The sequence below is a fragment of the Garra rufa genome, chromosome 24 (assembly GCF_049309525.1).
Source record: "Garra rufa chromosome 24, GarRuf1.0, whole genome shotgun sequence".
Lineage (NCBI taxonomy): Eukaryota > Metazoa > Chordata > Actinopteri > Cypriniformes > Cyprinidae > Garra > Garra rufa.
In genome coordinates this window covers 22057410-22083161 of record NC_133384.1, presented here as the reverse complement: position 1 = coordinate 22083161, position 25752 = coordinate 22057410, and the positions used below count along the sequence as shown (strand labels likewise).

The window sequence follows — 25752 nt, the reverse complement described above, 5'->3', positions numbered from 1 at the left end:
TTTGGGGGGGGGGGTGCTAGGAGAACTAGGGTCGGGCATAAGGACAACTGATCAGGAACAATCCTCAACTTCAAAACATTTAAAGGTGATATCTGAGGTTTGTGAAAATGTGAATAATTTTAACAAAATAAGAGTGATCATACATAATTCATGTTACTCTTTTATATAAGATATTTTACATAAAGTTTTGCACATATAGTCCACAAGAAAAATGCTGTTTTTTTTTTGTGATGGTTGTTCATGAGTTCCTGGTTTGTTCTGAACAGTTAAACTGAGCACTGTTCTTCTAAAAAAAAACCTCCAGGTCTTGCAGAGTCTTCAGCATATTTGAACCCTTTCCAGCAGTGACTGTATGCTTTTGAGATCCATCTTTTCACACTGAGGACAACTGAGAGACTCAAACACAACTGTTAAAAAAGGTTTCAAGCATTCACTGATGCTCCAGAACGAAACACAATGCATTAAGAGCCAGGGGGTGAAAACTTATGAACAGGATGAAGATGTCCAAATTTTTCTTATTTTGTTGAAATATCTTTTTTTTACTTCATTTTGTACTGTCCTTACGAAGCAACAGAAGATACCTGCATGTTACCCAGAAGACTAATTAAGTACAATTTACCTTGAATCTTTAAATGTAAACAGATTTCACCCCCAGTTTATAATGCATTGTGTTTCCTTCTGAAGCATCAGTGAATGTTTGAACCTTTTTTAATAGTTGTGTTTGAGTCCCTTAGTTATCCTCAGTCTAAAAAGATGGATCTTAAATCACAGTCTTCAGTTTTCCAGCACCTTTTGCATATTTGAACCCTTTCCAGCAGTGACTGTATGATTTTAAAATCCAGTGAGAACTTTTGAACAGGATGAAGATGTCCAAATTTTTCTTATTTTGTTAAAATATAATTTATTTATTTTTCCATTTTTTTACTGCCCTTCAGAAGCAACAGAAGATACTTGCATGTTACCCAGTAGACAAATTAAGTACAATTTACCTTAATCTTCAAATTCCCGGCTCTTAATGCATCGTGTTTCCTTCTGGAGCATCAGTGAATGTTTGAACCTATTTTTAATAGTTGTGTTTAAGTCCCTCAGTTGTCCTCAGTGTAAAAAAAGATGGATCTCAAAATCATGCAGTCATTGTTGGAAAGGGTTCAAATATGCAAAAGATGCTGGATAACTGAAGAATCTGCAGGATTTTTCTGAAGAACAGGGCTCTGTTTAACTGTTCAGAACAAACAAGGGACTCAGACAAGCACAGAACACTATTCAGAGCCTCAGCCTCAGAGGATGCAAGAGAGCAGTGGATTTATTGATTTATTGTATACACTGTATATTACGCGGCTACCACACAGATCTAATAAAAAAACTGTTTACCTTCACAGACATAACTGACTGTTTTTGAAACTTTGTGTTTTTAACATAAACTTGTGTGTATTTGACAATTTAAGTGCAATACAACATGAAAGAAAACTTTACTACTCACATGCAGTGTGTCAATCGCTTTCTGTGTGTGTGCTCAAAAAAAACTTAAAACAGATTCGAAATGCATGATTTCAGCTTGATAGACATGATAATCAAAACCAAACTGATGTTTTTCAGCAGAGTATCTGAGCTATGAGTTGTAAAGGGACAGTCCAGTCTGGAAAAGGGGGCAGGGAGCAGCAGCTCATTTGCATTTAAAGATACAGGCACAAAAATGACGTGTTTCTGCTTCCACTCAATATAAGCATTTAAAAAAATTATATAATAAATGAACTGTGGGTTATTTTGAGCTGAAACTTCTCAGACACATTCTGAGGACACCTGAGTCTTATATTACATCTTGTAAAAAGGGGCATAATACGTATCCTTTAAAACATTTAATAACAACCATACACAAAAACGTGCAAAAAAGCCTCTATTTTGGAAAAGAGGTATTATTCTGAATATTTTTTGAATGTGTGGTATTATTTTATACCAATACCTTGCAGTGTCATCATTGCATCAGTGTACACTAATGCGGAATTCCATCAAAATCTGCCATTTTACGAATCTGATTTGATTTTTTAGACAAAAAAGTAGTAAAATATACTCAATTCATCAAATATAACAAAGTTAAAAGCTGGTTTCCATAGTGGTCCTTGATGTTCAGCATAAACTTCACTCATGGTGACAGGTGCACCAAAACTCTATATTGACAAAACATACAATCACAGTTAAACACCTACAGAGTATAACTCCCCACAAATTGATCAATAAAACAACCTACTTAAGAGTTAAATTTTAACTTTCATATTCATGCTCATTGGATGACAAAAATATTTGAGCCAATCACCTGAACTGTAAGTGTCATGTGATAGATGATCTTTCTTTTATTTGCGTGCACTCAGAATAACAACGAAATGTTGCGCTTTTGTAAAATAAAGCAAACAGCTTTCTGCCATCCGGGTCTCTGTGAACTTGAGCACAAAACTCAGGAATATCGTGCATACTTGCCTTATGGACATGAAAAATTTATCTATGGAGAGTGAAATGTCTACTTTCAAACGAACCAATTCAAATAGAAAGCAAATATTATGTAACACAGGCGCATCCACTACTGCGTAGATGATGAGTCAGTGCCGATTTCATCTCTTAAGCTGAAAAACAAGGAAAGCACTAGTTTATCAATAAATTATTACGACGTTAATGCAGTCTCCTTGCTGTTTTTCCCTGACACATTCACAATAAGCCCTATTATATCTGCCGGTGTACAGTGGCAAGCTTTAGGACGTGTGCACTTGAGCGCTTATTAGGCTATGTATGCAATTAAATTATTATGCAATTATTATGATTTAAATGATTTATTCATAAACATCTGATTAGTTGACTAATGCTTAAAAAGAATGACTACTTGTCGACCTTAGTTGTCGACCTTAGTTGAGGGCATCCCTACTGCATACATACAGCATAAGCAGTTTTTGATGTAAATTAGACTGTGTAATTTTAAAATTTAAAGAGTTTCTGATATAAATTTAGTGAAATTATACTACATAAAACACACGAAACAAAATCAGCAGACGGGTTGAATGAGATGCAAATTCACTTTCTGACAGCAGGTGGCGCTTATGGAACAGCAGAAATGCAGCGTGTCCTTGGTTACAGCTGTAAACAAAGCAGCAGAGATACATTCATATACACTCCTACCCCTAATTGTATCGCAATACGTTTATCATCTCAACCGATTTGAATCGTCATATATTTGTACTGATTTTCAACCACCTTGCGGTGCATCGTTACATCCCTAATAATTTATATATAATATATATGTGTGTCCCCCAACAATCTCTCTGGGGTTGATTTACCTGTCAAATACTTGAGTAAACATAATGACCAAAATGTCCACTCCTGTCAGATTACACAGATAATCACCAACATCCTGACTGCGTGTTTGGAGAGCGCTTCTGGGCCATCCTGACAGCAAACCAGATTCTATCAACAATTCATAGTTTGTCAAGATGCTATCAACCCTCATGTAGCTTTCAGCAAGCCCATGTTTGGACTATCAGTCTCAATCAGAGATTAGCTGCTCCTGAAACATACTGTGAAAATAATGATTGTTTTTCCGTCCCCTCACAAAACGCTGTGCCTTTAAAAAAAAAAAGCATGCATCTCAGGTTTCTCAGGAGGAGGATGCTGTCTGCTCTCTTCGCGCTACACAATAATCTATGGCTCCTGTATCAGACAGATCCATCAAGCTGGTCTGGAGAGATAAGAAAATTGGTGCATTATTCGAGTCCATAATAGCCTGCTGCTCTCATTTATGTTCCCATTGATCTGAAAACCCCTGATCAGACGTGGGGAATGCAATGCAGCTTTGGTTAACCTAAAGCATTACTCTGCCCTGGAAGGTGAAGTTTTAAATGGCATTAAAGATGATCAAAAGCAAAAGAAGAGTCATGAGAGTCTACTTGATGAACTATACTTTTAATGCTGTCACATAAATTGTCATCCTCATTTTTCATTATGCCAGATAGGTACTGCACATTGTGCTTGCATTAAAAAAAAATTATAATAATTTTATTAAATATTTAAAAAATAAAAAAATAAAAATGGCTATATAAGATAATAAAATGTAAAACAAAAATGCAATTATGCATGCATAAACAAACAAACAAAAAACAAATAAATAAAACAATGCAATTATTCATGCTTAGAATAATATATTAAAACAAGAAATGCAGTGATGAATACATGCATAAAAATAAAAAAGCTAAAAACTAAAAATGCAATTGTCAAGAAAGAAAGAAAGAAAGACAGAAAATATATACATATATACACAGAAATGCAGTTATGAATGAATGAATTAATTAATGTTAAAACAGAAAATGCAACTGTGTATAAAATAATACAAAAAAATGCATTTGTAACATAATAAAATAAAACAAAACATTTAATGCAAGCATAAATAAAAAAAAAAACTTGAGGAAAGAAAGAAAGAACAAATTAAAAACAAATTAAAACAAGAAATGTAGTTATGAATGCATGCATAAAATAATAAAATAACTAAATTACTAGACTAAAAAATTAAATACAAGCATAAATAAAAAATAGAAGCTGAAAATGCAAATTTTGAGGAAAGAAAGAACCAACTAAAAACAAATTAAAACAAGAAATTAATTTATGAATGCATGCATACGAGAAATAAATACGTTTATAAATATTAAAACACAAATGCAATTGTGCATAAATAAAACAAATAAAAAAATGCATATATACACTAATAAATTAAAACAAAAAAATAATACAAGCGTAAATAAAAAAGAAAATAAAAAAGAAAGAAAGAAAGAACAAATTAAAAACAAAACAAAAAATACAGTTATGAATGCATGCATAAAATAAACAATTAAATAAATAAATATTAAAACAAAAATACAGCTGTGCATAAATAAATGAATAAAACAATAAAATGAAATAAAATGCATATATAAAATAATAAAATAAAACAAAAATGCAATTATGCATGCATAAACAAAAAAATAAAACAATGCAATTATGCATGCTTAAAATAATAAATTAAAACTAGAAATGTAGTTATAATATAGATATGATATATGATATATACATATATACAAGCACTAATAAATAAAAAAAATCTAGAAGCTGAAAATGAAAAACAAGAAAAATATGCATAATTAAAACAAATAAAGTAATAAAATAAAATGCATATATAAAACATTAAAATAAAACTAAACTGCATAAACAGATGCAGAAATAATAAAATGAAGCAATGCAATTATGCATGTTAAAATAAAATAATACATTAAAACGGGAAATGCAGTTATGAATACAAGCATAAATAAAAAAATCTAAAAGCTGAAAATGCAATAGTGAAAGACAGAAAAAAAGAACAAATTAAAAACATGAATTAAAACAAGAAATGCAGTTATAAATGCATAAATAAAAAAATGTTACAACAAAAAATGCAATTGTGCATAAATAAATAAACCCAATGAAATCAAATAAATATAATAGAATTAACTACTTTTTGAAACTGACATGGGTGCCCTATCATTTCTGTTCACTGACCAGGAGGTTAGTGTAATTGGCCAGTGTTCATAATTAAACGACTAACAATGGGCCAGGCCGATATATCACTGTCACTCGTGCTAATATTCTAATGTAGTGTGTGTTGCCTCTCTTTTGTATGCATACTGTATGTACGTTTTCACGCATGTTGTTTTCACCCTCCTGGGAATAAGTCTCTCATTTGAAGCAGCGTCTCTAAAGAGGCTGCAGCTATAGAATCACAGCACTGACACTAAATATAGCTCCTCACCTAGTGTAAGACACTTACACAGCTCTTACACATCTGACTTCCCCCATCCTCAGTCAAGCCTACCCAAGATTTCCAAAGCGCTCTCATTCACCTCCTTAAAACAGAGCAGCTGGATTAGTTAAACTGAGGATAACACCTCCATACATGTAAAGCAGCGTTGCTTAAACCCCAACATCAAAGAGCCGGGCAGCACTGCATGCTTTATCACACAGAATAAATCACACATCTCCAGTGTACAGTCCTCCAAACACCAGGTTCACGGATTTCAAAAGCTTCTGTAGTGAGGTGGAATTCATAGGAATGCTCCTCTTTTCCCATGTCTCAGTCTACAAGTCTTTTTTTTTTTTTTTTACCTGAGTTAAATCATTAGAAGCATACATTTCGATACCAAGTCAAAACTAAATAATTAAGTAAAATATTGGATCTGTATGCATTAAAACGATAGACCCAAAAATGAAAATTATCATCTCATCATTTGTTCACTCTTATGTTATTCCAAATCTGTATGTTTTTCTTCTGTGAAACATAAAAGAAAATTTACCTAAAGAATGTTGATTTATATTGTAAAAAATAAATTAGAATAAATTATAATATAAAACAAGATATGGAGTTATGAATACACGCATAAATAAAAATAAAAGCTAAAAGCTAAAAATGCAATCAATTGTGGATAAATAAATACATGCAATTAATTTAAATACATATTTTAAAATGGATAATTAAATTATACATGCATGGATGAATAATATAATAAACTAAAATAAAACCAAACCAGAAATACAGTTACAAATGATTGCATAAATAAATAAAATAAAATAATATTAATGTAAATAATAAATAAATGCAAGTATTCATGCATAAATAAATTAAATAAAAATAAAATTTTAAAAAATGAAAATGTAATTATGCATGTATGGATTATTAATATAATAAACTATTTTATTATAGTAATAAATGCATGCATAATAAATAAATAAATAGCAAATATATATATATATATATACGAAAATGTAATTGTGTAATTTATGTAACTTATAACATAAACAAAAACAAAAAATGCAGCTATAAATAAAATAAATACAATAAATAAATAAAACAAAATAAATGTAATTATGCATGCCTATATAAAATACAAAAAATAAACAACAAATGCAGTTATGAATATATGTACATAAAAAAACTCTAAAAGCTGAAAATGCAATTGTGCATAAATAAACCAATAAATGAATGAATGAATGAATAAATAAATAAATTAGTTAATTAATTACACTATAAAAAGTAAACCGTTTGGATCAAAATTACTTTAATTGGTAACACCTAAAAATGTTACTTTTTTTTAATTAATTAATTAAATTTGATCAACTTAATTTTCCTTGGCCAATCACACTTACATAATTTTAGTTGATTCAATCCTAATATTAAGTTGAAAGAATGTTCAGTTCTAAGTTACAATTTGGAAAGCAGAAAGTAACATTAAATAGTCAAATAGTTATAGTAATCCAACTTACACCCAAGTTCACTTTTTACAGTGTAAGCATACATAAATTAAAAATAATATAAATATTTAAAAACTGAAAATGCAATTATGCTTTCATGGATAAATATAATAGAAAACTAAAATAAAACCAAACCAAACCAAACCAAACCAGAAAAGCAGTTCTGAATGCATGAATAAATACAATATAAAAATATAAAAACTGAAAATGTAATTGTGCATGCATGGATACATAAAATAATAACATAAAAAATGCTGTTATGAATGCACGCATTAATAAATAAATAAGTAAATAAATGTATTTAAAAATACAAATAAATAAATAAAACAAAATAAATGCAATTATGCATGCTTTCATGAAAAAACAAAATAAAATTTATGAATACATGCATAAATAAAAATGCAATTGTGCATAAATAAATAAATACAAATAAAATTATTTATGCATACATAAATTAAATGAAATAAATATTTTAAAACTGAAAATGCAATTATGCATACATGGATGAATAATAAACAAAAATAAAACCAAACCAGAAATGCAGTTAATTATGCATACATAATTTAAATTAAATAAATATTTAAAAACTAAAAATGTAATTGTGCATGCATGAATACATAAAATAATAACATGAAATAAATCAAGAAATGCAGTTATAAACATTAAATTAATAAATGTATAAAAAATAAAATTATTTTAAAAATAAATACATTTATTTCAAAATAAATAAATAACTATTTGGTTATTAACATTCTTTAAATATCTTATTTTGTGTTTAATAGAAAAAACATGCATACAGGTTTGGAACGACTTTTATCTTTGTCAGTCTATTACCCTGTCAACAAGAATATGTACAAAAAATACAAAATTAAATACAATTAAAATATAATATTAAGAAAAACAACAACAACAAAAAAACTGTTCTCTTAATTTATTTCTTTGTTAATTATTGCTGATTGTTTACTTGAATAATTAAATTAAGCAATGCTTACCTAAATGGAAGGAAAGAAAATTAAGGCAACATGCCATTGCTTTAATTTGCTTAATTAATTTTAAATAAAGCTGTGTGCCAAACAGCACATTAATGTTCTCTGTGATACTGAGTAATTCCACTGGTAATATTTTCAATTACACATTTAGTACTAATGCAACCAGGGTGCAAATAGGAATTTTGGCTAGAAAAAAAAAAAAAACTGATTTGAGGATATACATTTATTTTCCAAACAAAATTTCAGTGCAAATTAGTATATCGTCCACGTATCATCAAAATACATGCATTATGTTTAAATTGTCTGTAAGATAGTCATGGTTAGCTGTAATGTTTAACTATTGCAAAAGACAATGGAAGTAAATTGGATAAAATACAGTTGCTTTACTTGCTTGTTTTAGCATTTCATGTAATTCCAAGCTGTTAAATTAACCAATAGACTAAATAAACTTGTAGTAGAAATATCTAATCCCATCACAGAAGTGCATGGACTGTTGGACTATTATATAAAATATCACCAGAAGCTGCAACTGTACTTTTTTGCTTCCTATATGATGAAACATTTCACGAGGGACCTATTTTTTGTATTCCTTTACAAGACTCACAACAGAATCATCATGCTGCTTTGACGCAGTGTGAGAAAGAGTGTGACACGGATATATAATATAATCAGATGAAACCTATGGAAAGGCTGACATTGCGCATAGCAGGCACTGAGACTGATGCCTTCAAGACATCAATTTCTTTCTTATTCCTGTGCTGCTTAGATCACTAATGCATTCTGAAGAAGTCGGGGACAAGCTCCATTTAAAGAATAAAGCCTTTGGATCACGAAGGGCAATGTTTGTTGTCCGTCAGATAATACGTAAAAGCGTGTCCACATCAGACACCTGCACAGCGCTCCAGCTACTTTATCTTGACTCCCCCTGCTATCAGATAAATTATTGAAAGCCACTCTGTCCTTAGCGAAACGTTAGAGCTCACTGTAATTCTAGCCCGTTATAGTAAATATACTTAGTTTCAATACATAATTCATGGGCTGTTATGTTCGGCTGTGGTATTCTGACGCCTGAAGCTCAGAGAATGTTGTGGTGGCGATGTCTATTCAGCGGAGGCGTTATCTGTTTTGATTATTTCGACTTTAAAGCTGGAATTGGATCGCAAAAACCTGTGGCATTTTTCTCTTGTCACCGACCTTAACAGAAAACGCAAAGTCAATAACTTATTTAAAAGCCGCTTTGAACTCTGTAAAAAGATCAATGACATGCAACTTTCTGGGAGGAGATTAAGACAGTTTTCGGTGAAGTGATATATCCTCCATAAAACAGACACTTAAGCTTTTGTGTTGTTAATTTCTGGCACAAAAAAAAAAAGAAGAAGAGAAAAAGTGAAATGCGGGAAAGGGTGGTAAACATAGATAGCACAGGAGTTCATGGTCACCGAATATGTTTTTTTCTGAGGTAAATGTGACCACAAAACCAGTCATAAGTGTACATTTCTTGAGATTGAGATGTATACATTATCTGAAAGCTGAATCAATAAGCTTTCCATTGATGTATAGTTGTTTGGAAAGAAAAATCCAAATACTGAGAAAAATGCCTTTAAATTTGTCCAAATTAAGTTATTAGCAATGCATATTGGAACATGATCTTTACCCATCCTACTGATTTTTGGCATAAAACAAAAATTGTTAATTTTGACCCATGCAATATATTTTTGGCTATTGCTACAAATATACCCATGCTACTTAAGACTGGTTATGTGGTCCAGGGTCACATATTGTTCACAAGCTGTTATATGTTAGATGTCTTTCCATAGCTGAAACACTAAATGAGCGATTACATGAGACAGGATACAGATTTCGTAAATTTTACTCTTTCTTTTAACATACCTTCAGATGTTTATTATGGCTGTGTTTTAGTGCCATGTTAAAAAAATAAAAAAATTCTAAAATGATTATATTAAAATCACAATATTTTGAAAATAAAGTCGAAATTACGAGAATAAGGTTGAAATTTTTCGAGAATAAAGTAAAAAATTACAAGAATAAAGTCGAAATGTTTTGAGAATAAAGTCAAAATTTGAGAATAAAGTCAAAATGTTTCGAGAATGAGGTCGAAATGTTTTGAGAATAAAGTCATAATATTTTGAGAATAAAGGCAAAATATTTTGAGAATAAAGTCGAAATGTTTTGAGAATAAAGTCAAAATGTTTTGAGAATAAAGTCGAAATGTTTTGAGAATAAAGTCGAAATGTTTTGAGAATAAAGTTGAAATGTTTTGAGAATAAAGTCTAAATGTTTTGAGAATGAAGTCGAAATGCTTTCAGAATGAAGTCGAAATTAAGAAAATAAAGCTAAAATGTTTTGAGAATAAAGTCTAAATGTTTTGAGAATAAAATCTAAATGTTTCAAGAATAAAGTCAAAATGTTTTGAGAATGTCATAATATTTTAAGAATAAAGTAGAAATTACAAGAATAAAGTCGAAATTACGAAAATAAAGTTGAAATGTTTTGAGAATAAAGTCTAAATGTTTTGAGAATAAAGTCTAAATGTTTTGAGAATGAAGTCGAAATGCTTTGAGAATGAAGTTGAAATTAAGAGAATAAAGCTGAAATGTTTTAAGAATAAAGTCAAAATGTTTTGAGAATAAAGTAAAAATGTTTCAAGAATAAAGTCAAAATGTTTCGAGAATGTCATAATATTTTAAGAATAAAGTAGAAATTACAAGAATAAAGTTGAAATTACAAAAAATAAAGTTGAAAAGTTTTGAGAATACAATCAAAATGTTTGGAGTATAAAGTTGAAATGTTTCTAGAATAAAGTCAAAATGTTCTGAGAATAAAGTCATAATATTTTGAGAATAAAATTGAAATGACGAGAATAAAGTCGAAATTACAAGACTAAAGTAGAAATTACGAGATTTAAATTGTAATATTTTGAGAATAAAGAAGAAATTATGAGAATAAAGTCAAAATGTTTTGTGAATAAAGTCACACTGTTTTGAGAATAAAGTCGAAATTACGAGAATAAAGTCGAAATTACGAGAATAAAGTTGAAATTACGAGATTAAAGTTGAAATTACGAGATAAAAGTTGTAATATTTTGAGAATAAAGATGAAATTATGAGAATAAAGACGAAATTATGAGACTAAAATTGAAATGAGATTAAGGTTTTAATATTTCGAGAATAAAGGTGAAATTATGAGAATAAAGTCAAAATGTTTTGTGAATAAAAAGTCATACTATTTTGAGAATAAAATTGAAATTACGAGTATAAAGTCGAAATTACAAGATTAAAATCGAAATTACAAGATTTTAAAATCTGTCAGTTTTATAGCAAAATATGAACAATGTGTCTTGTGTTTTTCACGCTCTTTAATGTAGCAGGACAGCTGTATTCATGCGACTGAATCATCTTTTTGATTACAACAAGACATTTGTTTCATTAAATTGCACTGTTACTACAGCAATCTTTCACTCCTCATTAAACAGTGGCAAAACAGCATTTATTGTTATAATATTGTAATAAAATGGACATAATTTGAAACCTGAGACTTTGTTTCATATCAAAAGTAACAAAGCACAAAGCTTATTGCAATTTATTGGATGGGAGGCAGTGCTACAATCTTCCATTCATTAACTGAAAACACACTAGACTAATCGATTCTTGGGATTTAAGTTGAGAATTGATTTTTTTTTTAGCCCGTCTTATTTGACTTCAAAATTGTACTTTTAATTCAATGTGTTACTCTGTTTCTTTGTACTTAGGCTACTTGTGAAATTTATTAGCATTTTTTGAATGAACGTTGTTTGAAAAGTAAATGCTATAACCATAAACTTCTTTCATCATTTACTCACTCTCACATTAACAGTACATGCCTTTCTTCTGCAAATATTGCTTATTTTGAAGAACTCCAAATGATATTGGATTTCCATTGTATTATATATTCTTCTGTGTTCTGCAGAAGAAATGAAGTCACACGGGTTTGGAACGACATGAGGGTGAGTAAATGATTGACAGACTTTTCATTTTGGGAGGAATTATTTCTTTATCAGAGTTTATTTGCATATAATGGAGATGTATTTGCCCATGACAGACAGAATTTTAAGTATATATTTAGAACAGCAGACTTCTGTCCGCTTGTTCTGGCACACACCTTCCACTTCTGCTGGCTTAATTTAACATGGCATGCAGCCAGATGTAGTTTCAGAAAAATGACAAAAATAAAAGTTATTACCATCCCTAAATAAAAAACGCTTTAGGTGCAATGCACAACACAACAGGCAGCCTAATTATCAGAACTGACATCATAAAAGCAATGCATGTAACATTAATCTTGACAGATGTTCTTAGTTATGTTCAGACGCAGATACAAAGTGAGACAAACGGTTGCCATTTACAATTATAGACGTGAAAAAAGACTATTTCCTGATTTTCAATGTGTCAAGGAGATATGGTTAAAATTGCTGCACATTATTCACCTATATAGCTTGTATTCAGTACTTACAAGGATGATATACATCAGTTTATACAACTTTCTGGTCCTCGAATCTGATTGGCTGAGAGGAGTGTGATATTCTAGTGATATTGGAATTCTAACTGTTTGCATCACTCCGCTTGTGGTATTTCTCACAGCGAGTATCATGGTGGCCGCCCAAATCCAGTATACAGTTGAGGTCAAAAGTTTACATCCCCCTTTCAGTTATTGTTTATTTAGTACTGACCTGAATAAGATATTTCACATATAAGATGTGTACATATAGTATAGTCCACAAGAGAAAATAATAGTTGAACTTATAAAAATGACCCCATTCAAAAGTTTACATCCCCTTGATTCTTAATAACGTGTTGTTACCTGAATGATCCACAGCTGTGTTTTTTTTTTGTTTGTTTGTTTAGTTATAGTTGTTCATGAGTCCCTTGTGTGTCCTGAACAGTTAAACTGCCTGCTGTTCTACAGAAAAATTCTTCAGGTCCTATAAATTCTCCTCAATCACCAAACAAAAAAACACAGCTGTGGATGATTCAGATAACAACACAGGATTAAGAATCAAGGGGATGTAAACTTTTGAACAGGGTCAAAATAATAAATTCAACAATTATTTTCTCTTGTGGACTATGTAAACATCTTATATGTGAAATATCTTATTCAGGTCAGTACTAAATAAACAATAACATGCATTTTGTATGATCCCTCTTGTTTTGGGAAAATAATTCTGAAAGGGGATGTAAACTTTTGACATGGAATGTAGTTTTACAGGTTTTTAGGTGATAATATAGTTGTTTATACTTCAAATATGTGGTTTGTTAATAAAGATAACGTCTATTTGAAAACTTGCTTCGACATTTTCTAAGACGTGAGCTCCAGGGCATCAGCGGCCATTTAGCACTCATGAACCCGCCAAGAGCAGCCTTACCTCGGCAAGCTCTTCTGGAATTTCCCAATAGCTATGATGTCTCTATAGTGGTAAAAAAAAAAACATGAATCCATCCAAAATTTGAATCCATGGCGGAAGGAAGTAGTTCCATACAAAATAAGGTTTTTCAAGACACTTTGGTGTTATTTTTTATATATTTACACACTCATGCCATCGAACTGTTGTATAAATGCAATATCACACTCGCAGCCGTTATTATTTATTTTGCATGTCAGATGTTTTTGCATCAATACATTTCATTCATTAAGTTTCACCGTAAACGTGGAACACTGCCAAAATGCATTTTTGCAGAAAAAATATGATTCCTTTTACAATTTTCAAGCATTTATAAAAGCCACACTGTGGCTTTAAGTATGTCTGACAACATATTCGAAATATATTTGTGCACCTTGTAAGAGGAAAGAACAGAGACATTTTCTCAAACATAATTAGAACAACTCTGTCATTTTTGAGATTAGAAATGTTCTGCAATTGTGTACAGAGTCAACATTCTTCTTTTTTTTTGCCGAAAGGCTCTGTCTGGAAATACTTTCATATTATTGCAATAACTACCACTAGATTCCTTGATGGTCCAGTTACCATATGCACTGTCAATATTACAGCTGCCATTTAGAAACACATCCACTAAGTAGACACACCCTTTTTTCAAAACCCCACCCTCTTATATATATATATATATATATATATATATATATATATATATATATATATATATATATACTGTGACGAGTCGGCTGCCTCCCTCCTAAATATCATCACTACCCCGTCCCTTATTCGCCGCCTTTCTCCAGGCTTCCGACGGGAGTGGGTGTGTAGGGGAGAGGAGGGGCGCGAAAACATCCTGGGCTGGCGGCGTGTGATGGGGAGCACCTGAATGGAATGAAGCCTCATCACCGCCGCTGTTTAAATGCCGAGCGCGCCTCTCCTCAGGAGACCGGTCTCTCCCCCGTGCATGCACGCTGGTGTCCTCGTGGGTCCAGGAAGGGGTGAAGAGGAAGCCAGCGCCGCCAGAGGACGAGCAGCCGGACCCCGTGTGTCCGGACGAACGCCGCACCCGTTAGTCGGCTGACGGGCCAAGTTGTCGGGCCGTCAAATCCCCCGAGAGTGCCGCAGAGCAGCAGAAGGACGTTGCTGCCAGAGATGCCGCCGCCCCTCGCGCTCCGGACCTAAGCGGGGAGCGCGTGCGGCCGCCGGGATCCGCCCCTTACCTGGACCCTTCCCATTTGAACACTGCCCCTCCTTCACGGAACCCCCTTCACAACGAGGACACCAGATCCCCCGTTTATTTGGACACTTTTATTTCCCCTTTTGGACACTTTTCTTTCATTTTCTGTTTAATAAAAGCCTCTCCGAGGCCTGACGCCACACCCACTGTGTCTGTCGTTCGTCCCTCCCGCCACAATACACACACACAAACACACACATATATATATATTTATATGCTCCCTTGCTGATGGACAGTAAATGCTCTTCTTTCAAATGAATGTAGACATCAATAATGGGACTCTCTCAGCCAGGTTGTCAAGTTGAAATCAATGGTGAAAATCTCTTTGTTAATTGGTAGGATTAGGCTTTTGTTTCTTTAATGGCACTCCAACATAAAGCAAACTCAGGCACTCCAAAAACAGTTGAACAAGCAATTGCAATGGCTACTCACTATCTGTGGTGTATTCCTGATGATCCAAGATCCCAGACTCCTGTAGGGAGCGGATACATGAATCCACCAGTTCCAGCCCTGTGTTTAGTTCTTCCTCAATGTCTTTCTGTCCATCTGGGAAAAACAGGGAGGAGGTTAATCATGCGTACACTGCAAATACTTCCTGAAGCCTCATTCGTCACACTTGGGCTCTGACCTTCTGACCTTTTCCTATCACCTGCTCACTAAGCATCCAAACAGGCTGAGATTGAACTTAATTGGCTGTTTGGATGACCCTGTTAACCGGCGTGCTGCTTGTTCTGTGTCAGAACCGCCTGCCAGCTCTTCCAGGGCCAGGGTGGTGTAATTTGCCAAGGGATAAAGGGTTACACAAGCTCCCTAAGACATAAGATTAACCTCTCAAGTGGAGCAGCACCCGCATGGCCAGAGAGCAGGATGCTAAACTAGGATTCGTCACTCTTTGGACACATATGAGAGTGACGCAGATGACAAATGTGTTGGGTTAAAGATGATTAAAGCAAGCACACTAGAACTGCAACAATGAATTAGTAAAACAGCTAAAAATAGATAATGAAAATACTCAATAATTAATTTTAAATAATCATGTTACTTTAAAACCTGTAAATTGTAATCTACATATTTAAAACTTATTTCATTCTTTCATCCAGACCAATATTACGTGTACAACACATTTTACAACTGTTCGAATACTGAATTTCATAAAGATGATGCAATAATCTCGCATGCTGCAGCAAAACTAATTCAATGTAGTTATGAATTTCTTTACCAAAAAAAAGGCTGACAGCAAAATTTCAAAAATCATTAAAAAAATATGACATTTACCTTGGGTATTCCAGCGATACTGCTCATCGGCTGAACTGCAAATAAGAAAAACAACAGTTTGAGTCACTCTCACAATCATATTTCATATACCAGCATGTTTATGCATACTGCTCAAAGTAACAGTGATGTAAATCCTGTTGAAAAAAATATTAGTACATCCTTGCTGACTAAAAGTATTCAAGAAAGTAAACTAAAAGAAACCAAGCACAGGTGAGTTGATTATATGAGTGTGCTATAATAACAAAAAATTACATCTCATTATTTTCTGGAATTTTGTCGATAAGTGACTCCCAAACCTTTTAATATTTTTTTATATTCTGTGCAGTGGTTAGTTTGCAGGAGTAACAGAAATGAACTTTTCTAATAAGTTTACCTTGATGTTTACCTTTTATAGGCATTTTTTACCTGTTTTTTCTAACTTAATTAAATGTATGGATCATCTTTTGTGTGAAATTCTTAAATTTAACCAATAAATTCAAATAGTAAGACACTACAGGACTGTTACCAATTAAATGAAATCAGTATCAACAAGATTAGTGTTTGCAACACAGAGATAACACAGAATCTGAATGCAGTTAACCTGCAGTTACAAATAAGAAATGTTCTGATGTAAAAAAACAACAACAACTAATCATTCAATACTGATATTTGAAATGATTTTGGAAAAAAGGGGAAACTATACTTTAAATAAAAACATAAAATCAGTAGGTGGCAGCAAATAAAAATTACTGCTTGAGTGAGTCATTGATATGACCCCCATATGACTGTAAAGCGCTTTGGGTGTACGGCAATACACAATTAAAGCGCTATATAAATGCATCATTCATTCATTCATTCATTGAGTCATTCATTCAACCGATTCATTCAAATGGTTGTCGTGTGTTGCTCGACAGTGCAGTTCTGCATTTTCGTTGACGAAATAGAGCAAAAACTGGAACTGTTGTGTCTAAAATGTAAGTCAATTAATATTAACTTCTTGTTTACTGGACTGTTTTATAAAATCAATGCAATCATATTTGGAGAAAAAACTGTACTCTTCATGTGATATTACATGACATAAATATAAAAGACATATAAAAGTCATATTGGGGTGTATTTGCCCTCTTATCTTGAATTTTGTGGGAATTCTAAATGTATTTTAATAGGCTAAATCACACAGTGAAAGCGTGAACTCTAAATGTGCAGTAGTCTAACCTACATCTCATAGTTTTTTCATACATTAAATAATGTCAAAAAGCATATTGTTTGCAGTGTATGTTTGTAGATGATATATATTGCATACCCCTAGTTACCCCTTTATATTTAATACCCCTTTATTTTAATTCAAATAGACCTACTACAGTGCCTTGCGAAAATATTCATACTCCTTCATTTCTTTCAAGTTTTATGTTGCTGCCTTATGTTAAACTGCTTTAAATTGCTTTTCTCCCCACATAAATTTATTAAAAATAAAAAAACTGAAATAAGTACATTGCATAAGTATTCATACCCTCATAACTCAGTACTTAGCTGAAGCACCTTTACAGTCTATCTGCTATTCTTTATCTCACTTCTTCACCTCTCAAGCTCTGTCAGGTTGGATGGGGACAGATGCACATTTTCGGGTTTCTCAAGAAATATTTGATAGGGTTCAAGCCCAGGCTCTGGCTGGGCCACTCAAGGACATCCACAGAGTTGTCTATAAGCCACTCTTGCTGTGAGCTTAAGGTGAACCTTCTGCCAAGTCGAGGTTCTAAATGCTCTGAACTGGGTTTTTATTAAGGCTATCTCAATATTTTGGTGCACTGAGCTTTTCTTCTACTCTGATGAGTCCTTCAGCCCTACTACTGAAAAACAGCCCCACAGCATGAGGCTGCTACCAACACACTTTACTGGGATGTTACTCTGCAGGCGATAAGCAGTGCTTGGTTTCCTTCAAACATGATGCTTGGAATTGAGGTTCATCAGACCACAGAATCTTGTTTCTCATAGTCCTTTAGATGCTTTTTGTGAAGTGTGTGTTCATGTGTCTTCACTGAGGAGAGGACTGACTCTGGCCACACCTCCATTAAGTCCAGATTGGTGGAGTATTGCAGTGATGTTTGTCCTTCTTTAGGTTTCTCTTATCTCCACATATGATCATGGAGCTCAACTAGAGTGACCACCAGGTTCTGGTCACTACTCTAACTAAAGCCCCTCTCCATCAATTGCTCAGTTTGGCCAGGAAACCAGCTCTAGGAAGAGTTGTGGTTGTTTCAAACTTCTTTTGTTAAGGGTAACAGAGACTACATGCTTCTGTGAACCTACAATTCAGCAGAATTTTTCTGTACTCTTTTCCAGATGTGTGACTTGATGCAATCCTGTTTCTGAGCTCTACAGGCAGTTTTTTTCTTTCTTTTTTTACATCAGGGCTTGGATTTTGCTCTAATATACATTTTCAAATCTTAGACCTTTTATTAAGACATGTGTGCCTTTCCAAATCATACCCATTCAACTGAATTTGCCACAGGTTAGCTTCACTCAAAGTGTAGTAACATATACAAGCAATATGAATGCTCCTGAGCTAAATTTCAACTGTCCCAGATAATGGTATGAATACTTATGCAATGGAAGTTTTTTATTTTTAATAAACTTGCAAAGATTTTAAAAATGTTTTTCTTTGCCATTATGGTGTATGGAGTGTAGACTGATGTGGAAAAAAGTAATTAAAAGCAGTTTAACATAAGGCAGCAACATAAAGTGGGAAAAAATTAAGGGGTACGAATACTTTCACAAAGCTCTGTAGCTTTGTGTTTTAGTCTGCAACTCTCTTCCCAGCATGCAAAGATGACATAAATTATTTCTATGGTTATCTGACATTTGCTAGTTTGATGTTATTTGCATTGCTGTTTATGATGTTCACATTTATTAACTTGCGATGTCAAGAGTTTGTTTCCATAATAAAATGATATTTCAGATTCAGTGTTGAGGTCTGTGTGTGTGGCATTTTAAGGTATTTTTTTGCCTCATGAGTATTCATGTGATATTGTTAATAGACTTCAACACTTCAATCCCCATGACATTTGCTCATAGAAAACAAACCATATAAAAACATGCAAATAGCGGGAACAATTTGCATAGAGTCTGATATTTACAAATTTTAATAAAGGCAGATATATCAAGTAATATCAACTTTTAACACACAACATTTAAACTCAAAAGCCATACAAACAGTTACCTTCATTTTCTAAGTTCACTTTTTCAGTGTAAATACTGTATGATGCATAGTTTATGATTCAAGCATTTGATGTTCTTTCTCTCTGCCTGATACAGTAGAATTGAAATGTAAGAAAATAATTGCGTAGCCTCAACAACTCTCATCTCATAACAACCCAACATCGCTGGCAGGAAACTACAGCAGGCTGGGGTGAACCGAGGGTGCCACTTCACACGAATGCAGATTTATTTTCCCGCTCTCCCAGATCTCGGATCAAAGGTTAAGCGGGATAACGCTTCCCACCCTTTAGACCATCATTATTATAAAGATTTCCTATTAATACTGAGAAAGAATACAAATGACGTCGTACAGGCACATGGTGGGAATGAGATTGGTGCAGAATATTGGATTTCCTGGACTGTGATCGATGCTGCCGGTGCCTGGCTGGGCCAGAGGATGGAAAAAAGAGAGAAAGAGAGAGAATAGGGATGGGGTTGGCTAAAATCAGCTCTGCTGCGGTTGACTGCCCATCTACTGTATAGACGCCTTCAGGCATAGCATGCTGTGACCCATGATCCTCTGCTGCGGCAGCCTGACAAACTGTCAGAGGGTTTCCTGCATCGAAAAAAGTCTATTTATCAGCGGTAGATTGTTGCACTAGGCCTCACAGAAAAACTGTGTGTGTTTACCAGCAAAATGTCCTACCCCCTACGGAAAACTCTTCTGCTGCCCACCGCTGTCCCCCATCATCAGCCAATCATGGCCATTTATTCATTCACTCTGTCCTACAGCTGCATTAAACAGCAGGCATTGAGAACATATACCTAAAAAAGTGGAAACGGCAGGGGTGACATTGGAGTGACGAGAGATATTTACAGCGTGTGTCCTTGTTCAAAGACCAAGGGGATCGAGCTATAAACTATAAACAGCAAAGAAAAGACGTCTGGGTCATTTCTGAATTTGAATGCAGAGGAACCTGCATGGTCACAGAAGACGACGTAGCAGGAGATTATGCAAGACAACACTTTTTTATACTTTAAAATACACAAAGATTCACTGAGGCTGTGAAGAAGACCTGTTTCATGTGTGTATTGAATCTAGCAGCAAGTAAATAAAAGATCACAAGAATCGACTGAATTTAGAGCTGGTTTTTGTTGTTCTCCACTTTTTATTTTTCAACAGAAAAACACAAACTATTGATTTTCATGATGCTTGGTTCTGTTAAAGGGATAGTTCAACCAAAAATGAAAACTACTCCATTGATTTACTCACCCTCAAGCCATCCTAGATGTGTATGACTTTCTTCTTTAAAACAAATACAATCAAATACAATCTGAAGTCGAACAAAGTGCTTCCATCCATCATAAAAAGTACTCCACATGGCTCTGGGGGATCTTTTTCTTACACAAATGCTTTGATTCACTTCAGAATGACTTTATTAACCCCCCGGAGCCGAGTAGAGCACTTTTTATGATGGCTGGATGCACTTTATTGGATGTTAAAATCTCAAAACCCATTGTAAAGGAAGGGTCAGGCCATTTTTAAATATAACTCTGATTGTTTTCATCTGAAAGAAGCCAGTCATATACACCTAGGATGGCTTGAGGGTGAGTAAATCATGGGGTAATTTTAATTTTTGAGTGAACTATCCTTTTAATTGTTCCATTAACTGTTCATCCTTTGATGTGATACTGTACTAAATATTCTTTACAGGGATGACATTGATATGTAATGTTATCAAATTTATGTAATCAACGTAATCTACATACAAATAGTGGAGTATAAAACTACAGTGCCTTGTGAAAGTATTCATACCCCTCGATTTTTTCACATTTTGTTGTTGCATCCTTATGTTAAACTGTTTTAAACTACTTTTTTCCACATCGATCTACACTCCATACACCATAATGACAAAGCACAAACAGGTTTGTAACAACTTTGCAAATTTATGAGAAATAAAAACTGAAATGATTCCATTGCATAAGTATTCATACCATTTAGCTCAGTAACATTCATATCGTTTGTAGCTGTTACTACACTTCGAATGACGTTAACATGTGGAAAATTCAATTGAATGAGTATGATTTAGAAAGGCACACACCTCTCAAAAAAGGTCTAACAGCTAAAAATGCATATCAGAGCAAAAACCAAGCCCTGAGGTCACGATTGCGTCAAGCCACACTTCTGGGAAAGAGTTCAGAAAAAGATCTGCTGCATTGAAGGTTCACAGAACCATGTAGCCTCCATTATTCATAATGGAAGAAGTTTGAAATAACCACGACTCTTCCTAGAGCTAGCCTCCTGGTCAAACTGAGCAATTGATGCAGAAGTGACCAAGAACCTGATGGTCACTCTAGTTGAGCTACATGATCATATGTGGAGATATGAAAAACCTACAGAAGGACAAACATCACTGATCTCAACCGATCTGGGCTTTATGGCAGTGTGGCAAGACTCAATCTTCTCCTCAGTGAAGACACATGAAAACACACCTGGAATTTGCCCAAAAAAAGCATCTAAAGGATCCTCAGACTACTAGAAACAAGATTTTCTGGTCTAATGAATCTCAATTCCAAGCATCATGTTTGAAGGAAACCAAGCACTGCTTATCGCCTGCAGAGTACCATCCCTAAAGTAAAGTGTGCTGGTAGCAGCCTCATGCTGTGGGGCTGTTTTCCAGTGGCAGGGACTAAGGGACTCGTTAGAGTAGAAGAAAAGCTCAACTGAGCGAAATATAGAGATAGCCTTAATTAAAACCCAGTGCAGAGCATTTAGAGCCTCAGACTGGACAGAGGGTTCACCTTTCAACAGGACAATGACCCTAAGCACACAGCAAAAGTGGCTTTTAGACAACTCTGTGAATGCCCTTGAGTGGCCCAGCCACAGCGTGGGCTTGAACCCAATCAAACATTTCAGGAGAAACCTGAAAATGTGGATTTGCCCCCATTCAATATGACAGAGCTTAAAAGGTGAAGAGGTGAGGGGAAGAATGGCAGATAATTGTCAAATGCTTATGTGCAAAGTTTGTTGCATCATACCTTAAAATACTTGAGGCTGTAAAGATGCTTTAGCTAAATACTGAGTTAAGGGTATGAATACTTATGCAATGTAGTTATTTTGAATAAATTTGCAAAGTTGTCACAAACCTGTTTTGTGCTTTGTCACTATAGTGTATGAGTGTAGATCCATGTGGGAAAAAAAGTAATTTAAAGCAGTTTAACATAAGGCTACAACAAGAGAAAACTTGAAAAAATTAAGGGGTATGAATACTTTCGTAAGGCACTGTAACTACTCAACACTATGTAATATTAAAACACTTCTAATATCAATTTATAACTTCAAATCAGTCTAAAACATATGTTTAGATAGGATATAACATATGTTTTTTTTCATACTATAAAAGTCAAAGGGGACCAGTAACTTTTTTGGTTATGTTCTTCTGTGAGAATAACTCAAATTTATAGGTTTGACACAACATGAGAGTTAGTAAACAATGACAGAATGTACATTTTTGGATTAACTGTGCCTTTAAGGAATCAGAATAGTAGCTAATATCATTCGTCAACTTAAGATTCCCATCCCTAATCAAACCTTTTGAGACAAAACCCTTTCTTCAACTTATTGTTTCATCTGATAGATAGCATTATGCCTACAGTATGCGCTATCAACTTCAAAAAAGGAGGCTTTTCTTCAGAAATAGTAAGATGGCAAATTCTACACGTACAGCAAGTTCTGCTGAGGGTTTAGTGAAAGGCCTCTATGTGAACCCCATGAGGACGTTTAGAGCTAGCGCGGTTGGGGAAATATTACCTCTTATGAACGCTTGAGACCAAGCATCTCAAAAGCGAGGGATGGGAGAAAGTTCTCAGCTGACAAAATGATTTTTTCAGCTGCTTGTTTATACAGATTTTTCACTTTAAATAATGCATGAGCCTGGCATCTAAATAATGAAAATGTTGACTTGTTTGAATGGGAAATGGTTCTAATAATCAAGAGCTACTTATATAAGGAACGAATGAATGCGTCTGAAATGGTGGCGTGATTCAATAGAAATGTTTCTGTTTTGTCCTGTCGCTTTGTCAACATCTGAGAGAAAATGACGTCAAGGCATAAACCCTGTGCGACAATTTAGATCATTCCTCTTCAGAAGATCGTTACACTCTCTTAGAGCCAATCAAAAGCGAGGACCGGCGTCAACTGATTATTTTACAGCAGGCCAATATTTGAAATAGGCTGTCTCTCAAACACACTTCATCACACCAACAAATCACTTCCACTCCTTATGGCTTGCGGTTTCATTTCCAAGAGGCTTTAACACACAACGAACTCCGTGGCCTAGCAGATTTCAGCCCGAGATGCTGTCACACACCTTCTGTTCAGATGGATGCACCGGAGCCAGACGCCGGAGAGCACGGCAGCCAGAACCACCGGCATGATTGAGGAGCCTGCAGACCTGTGACAAGGCTTTTAATTGCAACCTGTTGGCAAGCGCAGACGAGCACATGGCCAGAGACAAATGCATGCTGGGATGTATGCAAGTGTCAAAACGAGGCAATGGAGGTGCATTATGGGACATAAATGTGATAAAATGTCATATTCGCTGAATAAAACAGTTCTGCATAGCATTAGGGCTGCATGTTTTGGAGGAAAAAAACACATTGTTATTAGTTTGCTAAATATTGTGATTTTAACTGCAAGTGCAATATGATAAAAATCTGACTTTATGCTTAGATAAAGGCAAAAAAGTAAAACAAAAAAACTAAAACTAGCAAGTGAAGATTCCTCTCATTGGTTTTATTACTAATAACATACTATTATAAACAATTACAATAACAACAACAACAAGAAGATACAACTTATTTAAATTAATACAACAAAAGTAATATTTTTACATTATTAATGTTTGAAATGTTTGTTATTAGATGTATCAATATTATTATTATTATTATTATTATTAATACTTATGCAATGGCAAAAATATTGAATAATAATTATACTAGTTATTATTATTTGTTATTAAATATTATTCTTTTCAAATATTATAATTTCAGTCTTATTATAATAATAATAATGTATTTGAAATGTTTATCATAATTAATAACAATAATCTTTTCAAATATTATAATTTCAGTCTTATAATAATAATAATGCATTTGAAATGTTTATCATAATTAATAACAATAATCTTTATTAATATTATAATTTCAGTCTTATAATAATAATAATAATAATAATAATAATAATGCATTTGAAATGTTTATCATAATGAATAACAATAATCTTTATTATCTATTATTAATAATAAGATTAATAATATTATTAAAATATTACTAAGAATCATATTGTATTTGAAATGTTTATTATTTTTATTATTATTAAATATGATGTTTTATTAAATATTTATAATTTCAATCTAATAATAATAACATTAATACTGTTTATCATAATTAATAACAATAATAATATTATAAAATTACTACCAACAATATTGTACTTAAAATGTTTATTATTATTGTTATTATTATTATTAATAATAATAATAAATAATAATAATAATAATATAAATATTATGCTTTAATAAATATTATATATAATTCCAGTATAATAATAATAATGCATTTGAAATGTGTATTATTATTATTATTACTACTATTATTATTATTATTATGCTTTACTAAATATTATAATTACAGTCATACCAGTATAATAATAATAATAATAATAATAATAATAATAATAATAATAATAATAATAATAATAATAATAATAATAATAATAACAATAATGCATTTGAAATGTTTATCATAATTAATAACAATAAATAATCCTTATAAAATTATTACTACCAATATTATATTAATATTGTATAATAATAATAATAATAATAATAATAATAATAATAATAATGTTTTTTAAATGTTATAATTTCAGTCTTATAATAATAAAAATAATAATAATAATGCATTTGTCTATCATAATTAATAACAATAATCCTAATAAGATTAATAATATTATTAAAATTATTACTACAAATCATATTGTATTTTAAAAGTTTATTATTATTATTATTATTATTATTATTATTATTAAATATTATTATTTATTAAATAATTATAATATCAATCTAATAATAATAATAATAATAATAATAATAATAATAATAACAATAATAATGTTTATCATAATTAATAACAATAATCCTACTAAGACTAATAATATTAGTAAAAAGATTACTACCAATAATATTGTATTAAAAATGTTTATGATTATTATTATTATTATTATTATTATTATCATCAATAAATATTATGCTTTAATAAATATTATATATTATTCCAATCTAATAATGATAATGCAT

The 25752-nt window shown here is 32.6% G+C and overlaps 2 protein-coding genes across 2 annotated transcripts in view; one reads left to right on the top strand and one right to left on the bottom strand.

The window, feature by feature from the left end:
• LOC141299978 (catenin delta-2-like) overlaps window positions 1–23916 on the bottom strand; it is a 31311-nt gene extending 7395 nt beyond the window's left edge. The window contains exons 1-4 of the mRNA XM_073830289.1: window positions 23764–23916; window positions 19765–19838; window positions 16220–16254; window positions 15377–15490 (exon numbers count right to left, since the gene is read on the bottom strand). Coding sequence (XP_073686390.1) covers window positions 15377–15490; window positions 16220–16254; window positions 19765–19838; window positions 23764–23916 — 376 coding nt within the window. The remainder of the gene's footprint in view (window positions 1–15376; window positions 15491–16219; window positions 16255–19764; window positions 19839–23763) is intronic.
• Window positions 1–25752, top strand: part of ctnnd2a (catenin (cadherin-associated protein), delta 2a) — a 452260-nt gene that overhangs the window by 317456 nt on the left and 109052 nt on the right. The window lies entirely within an intron of this gene.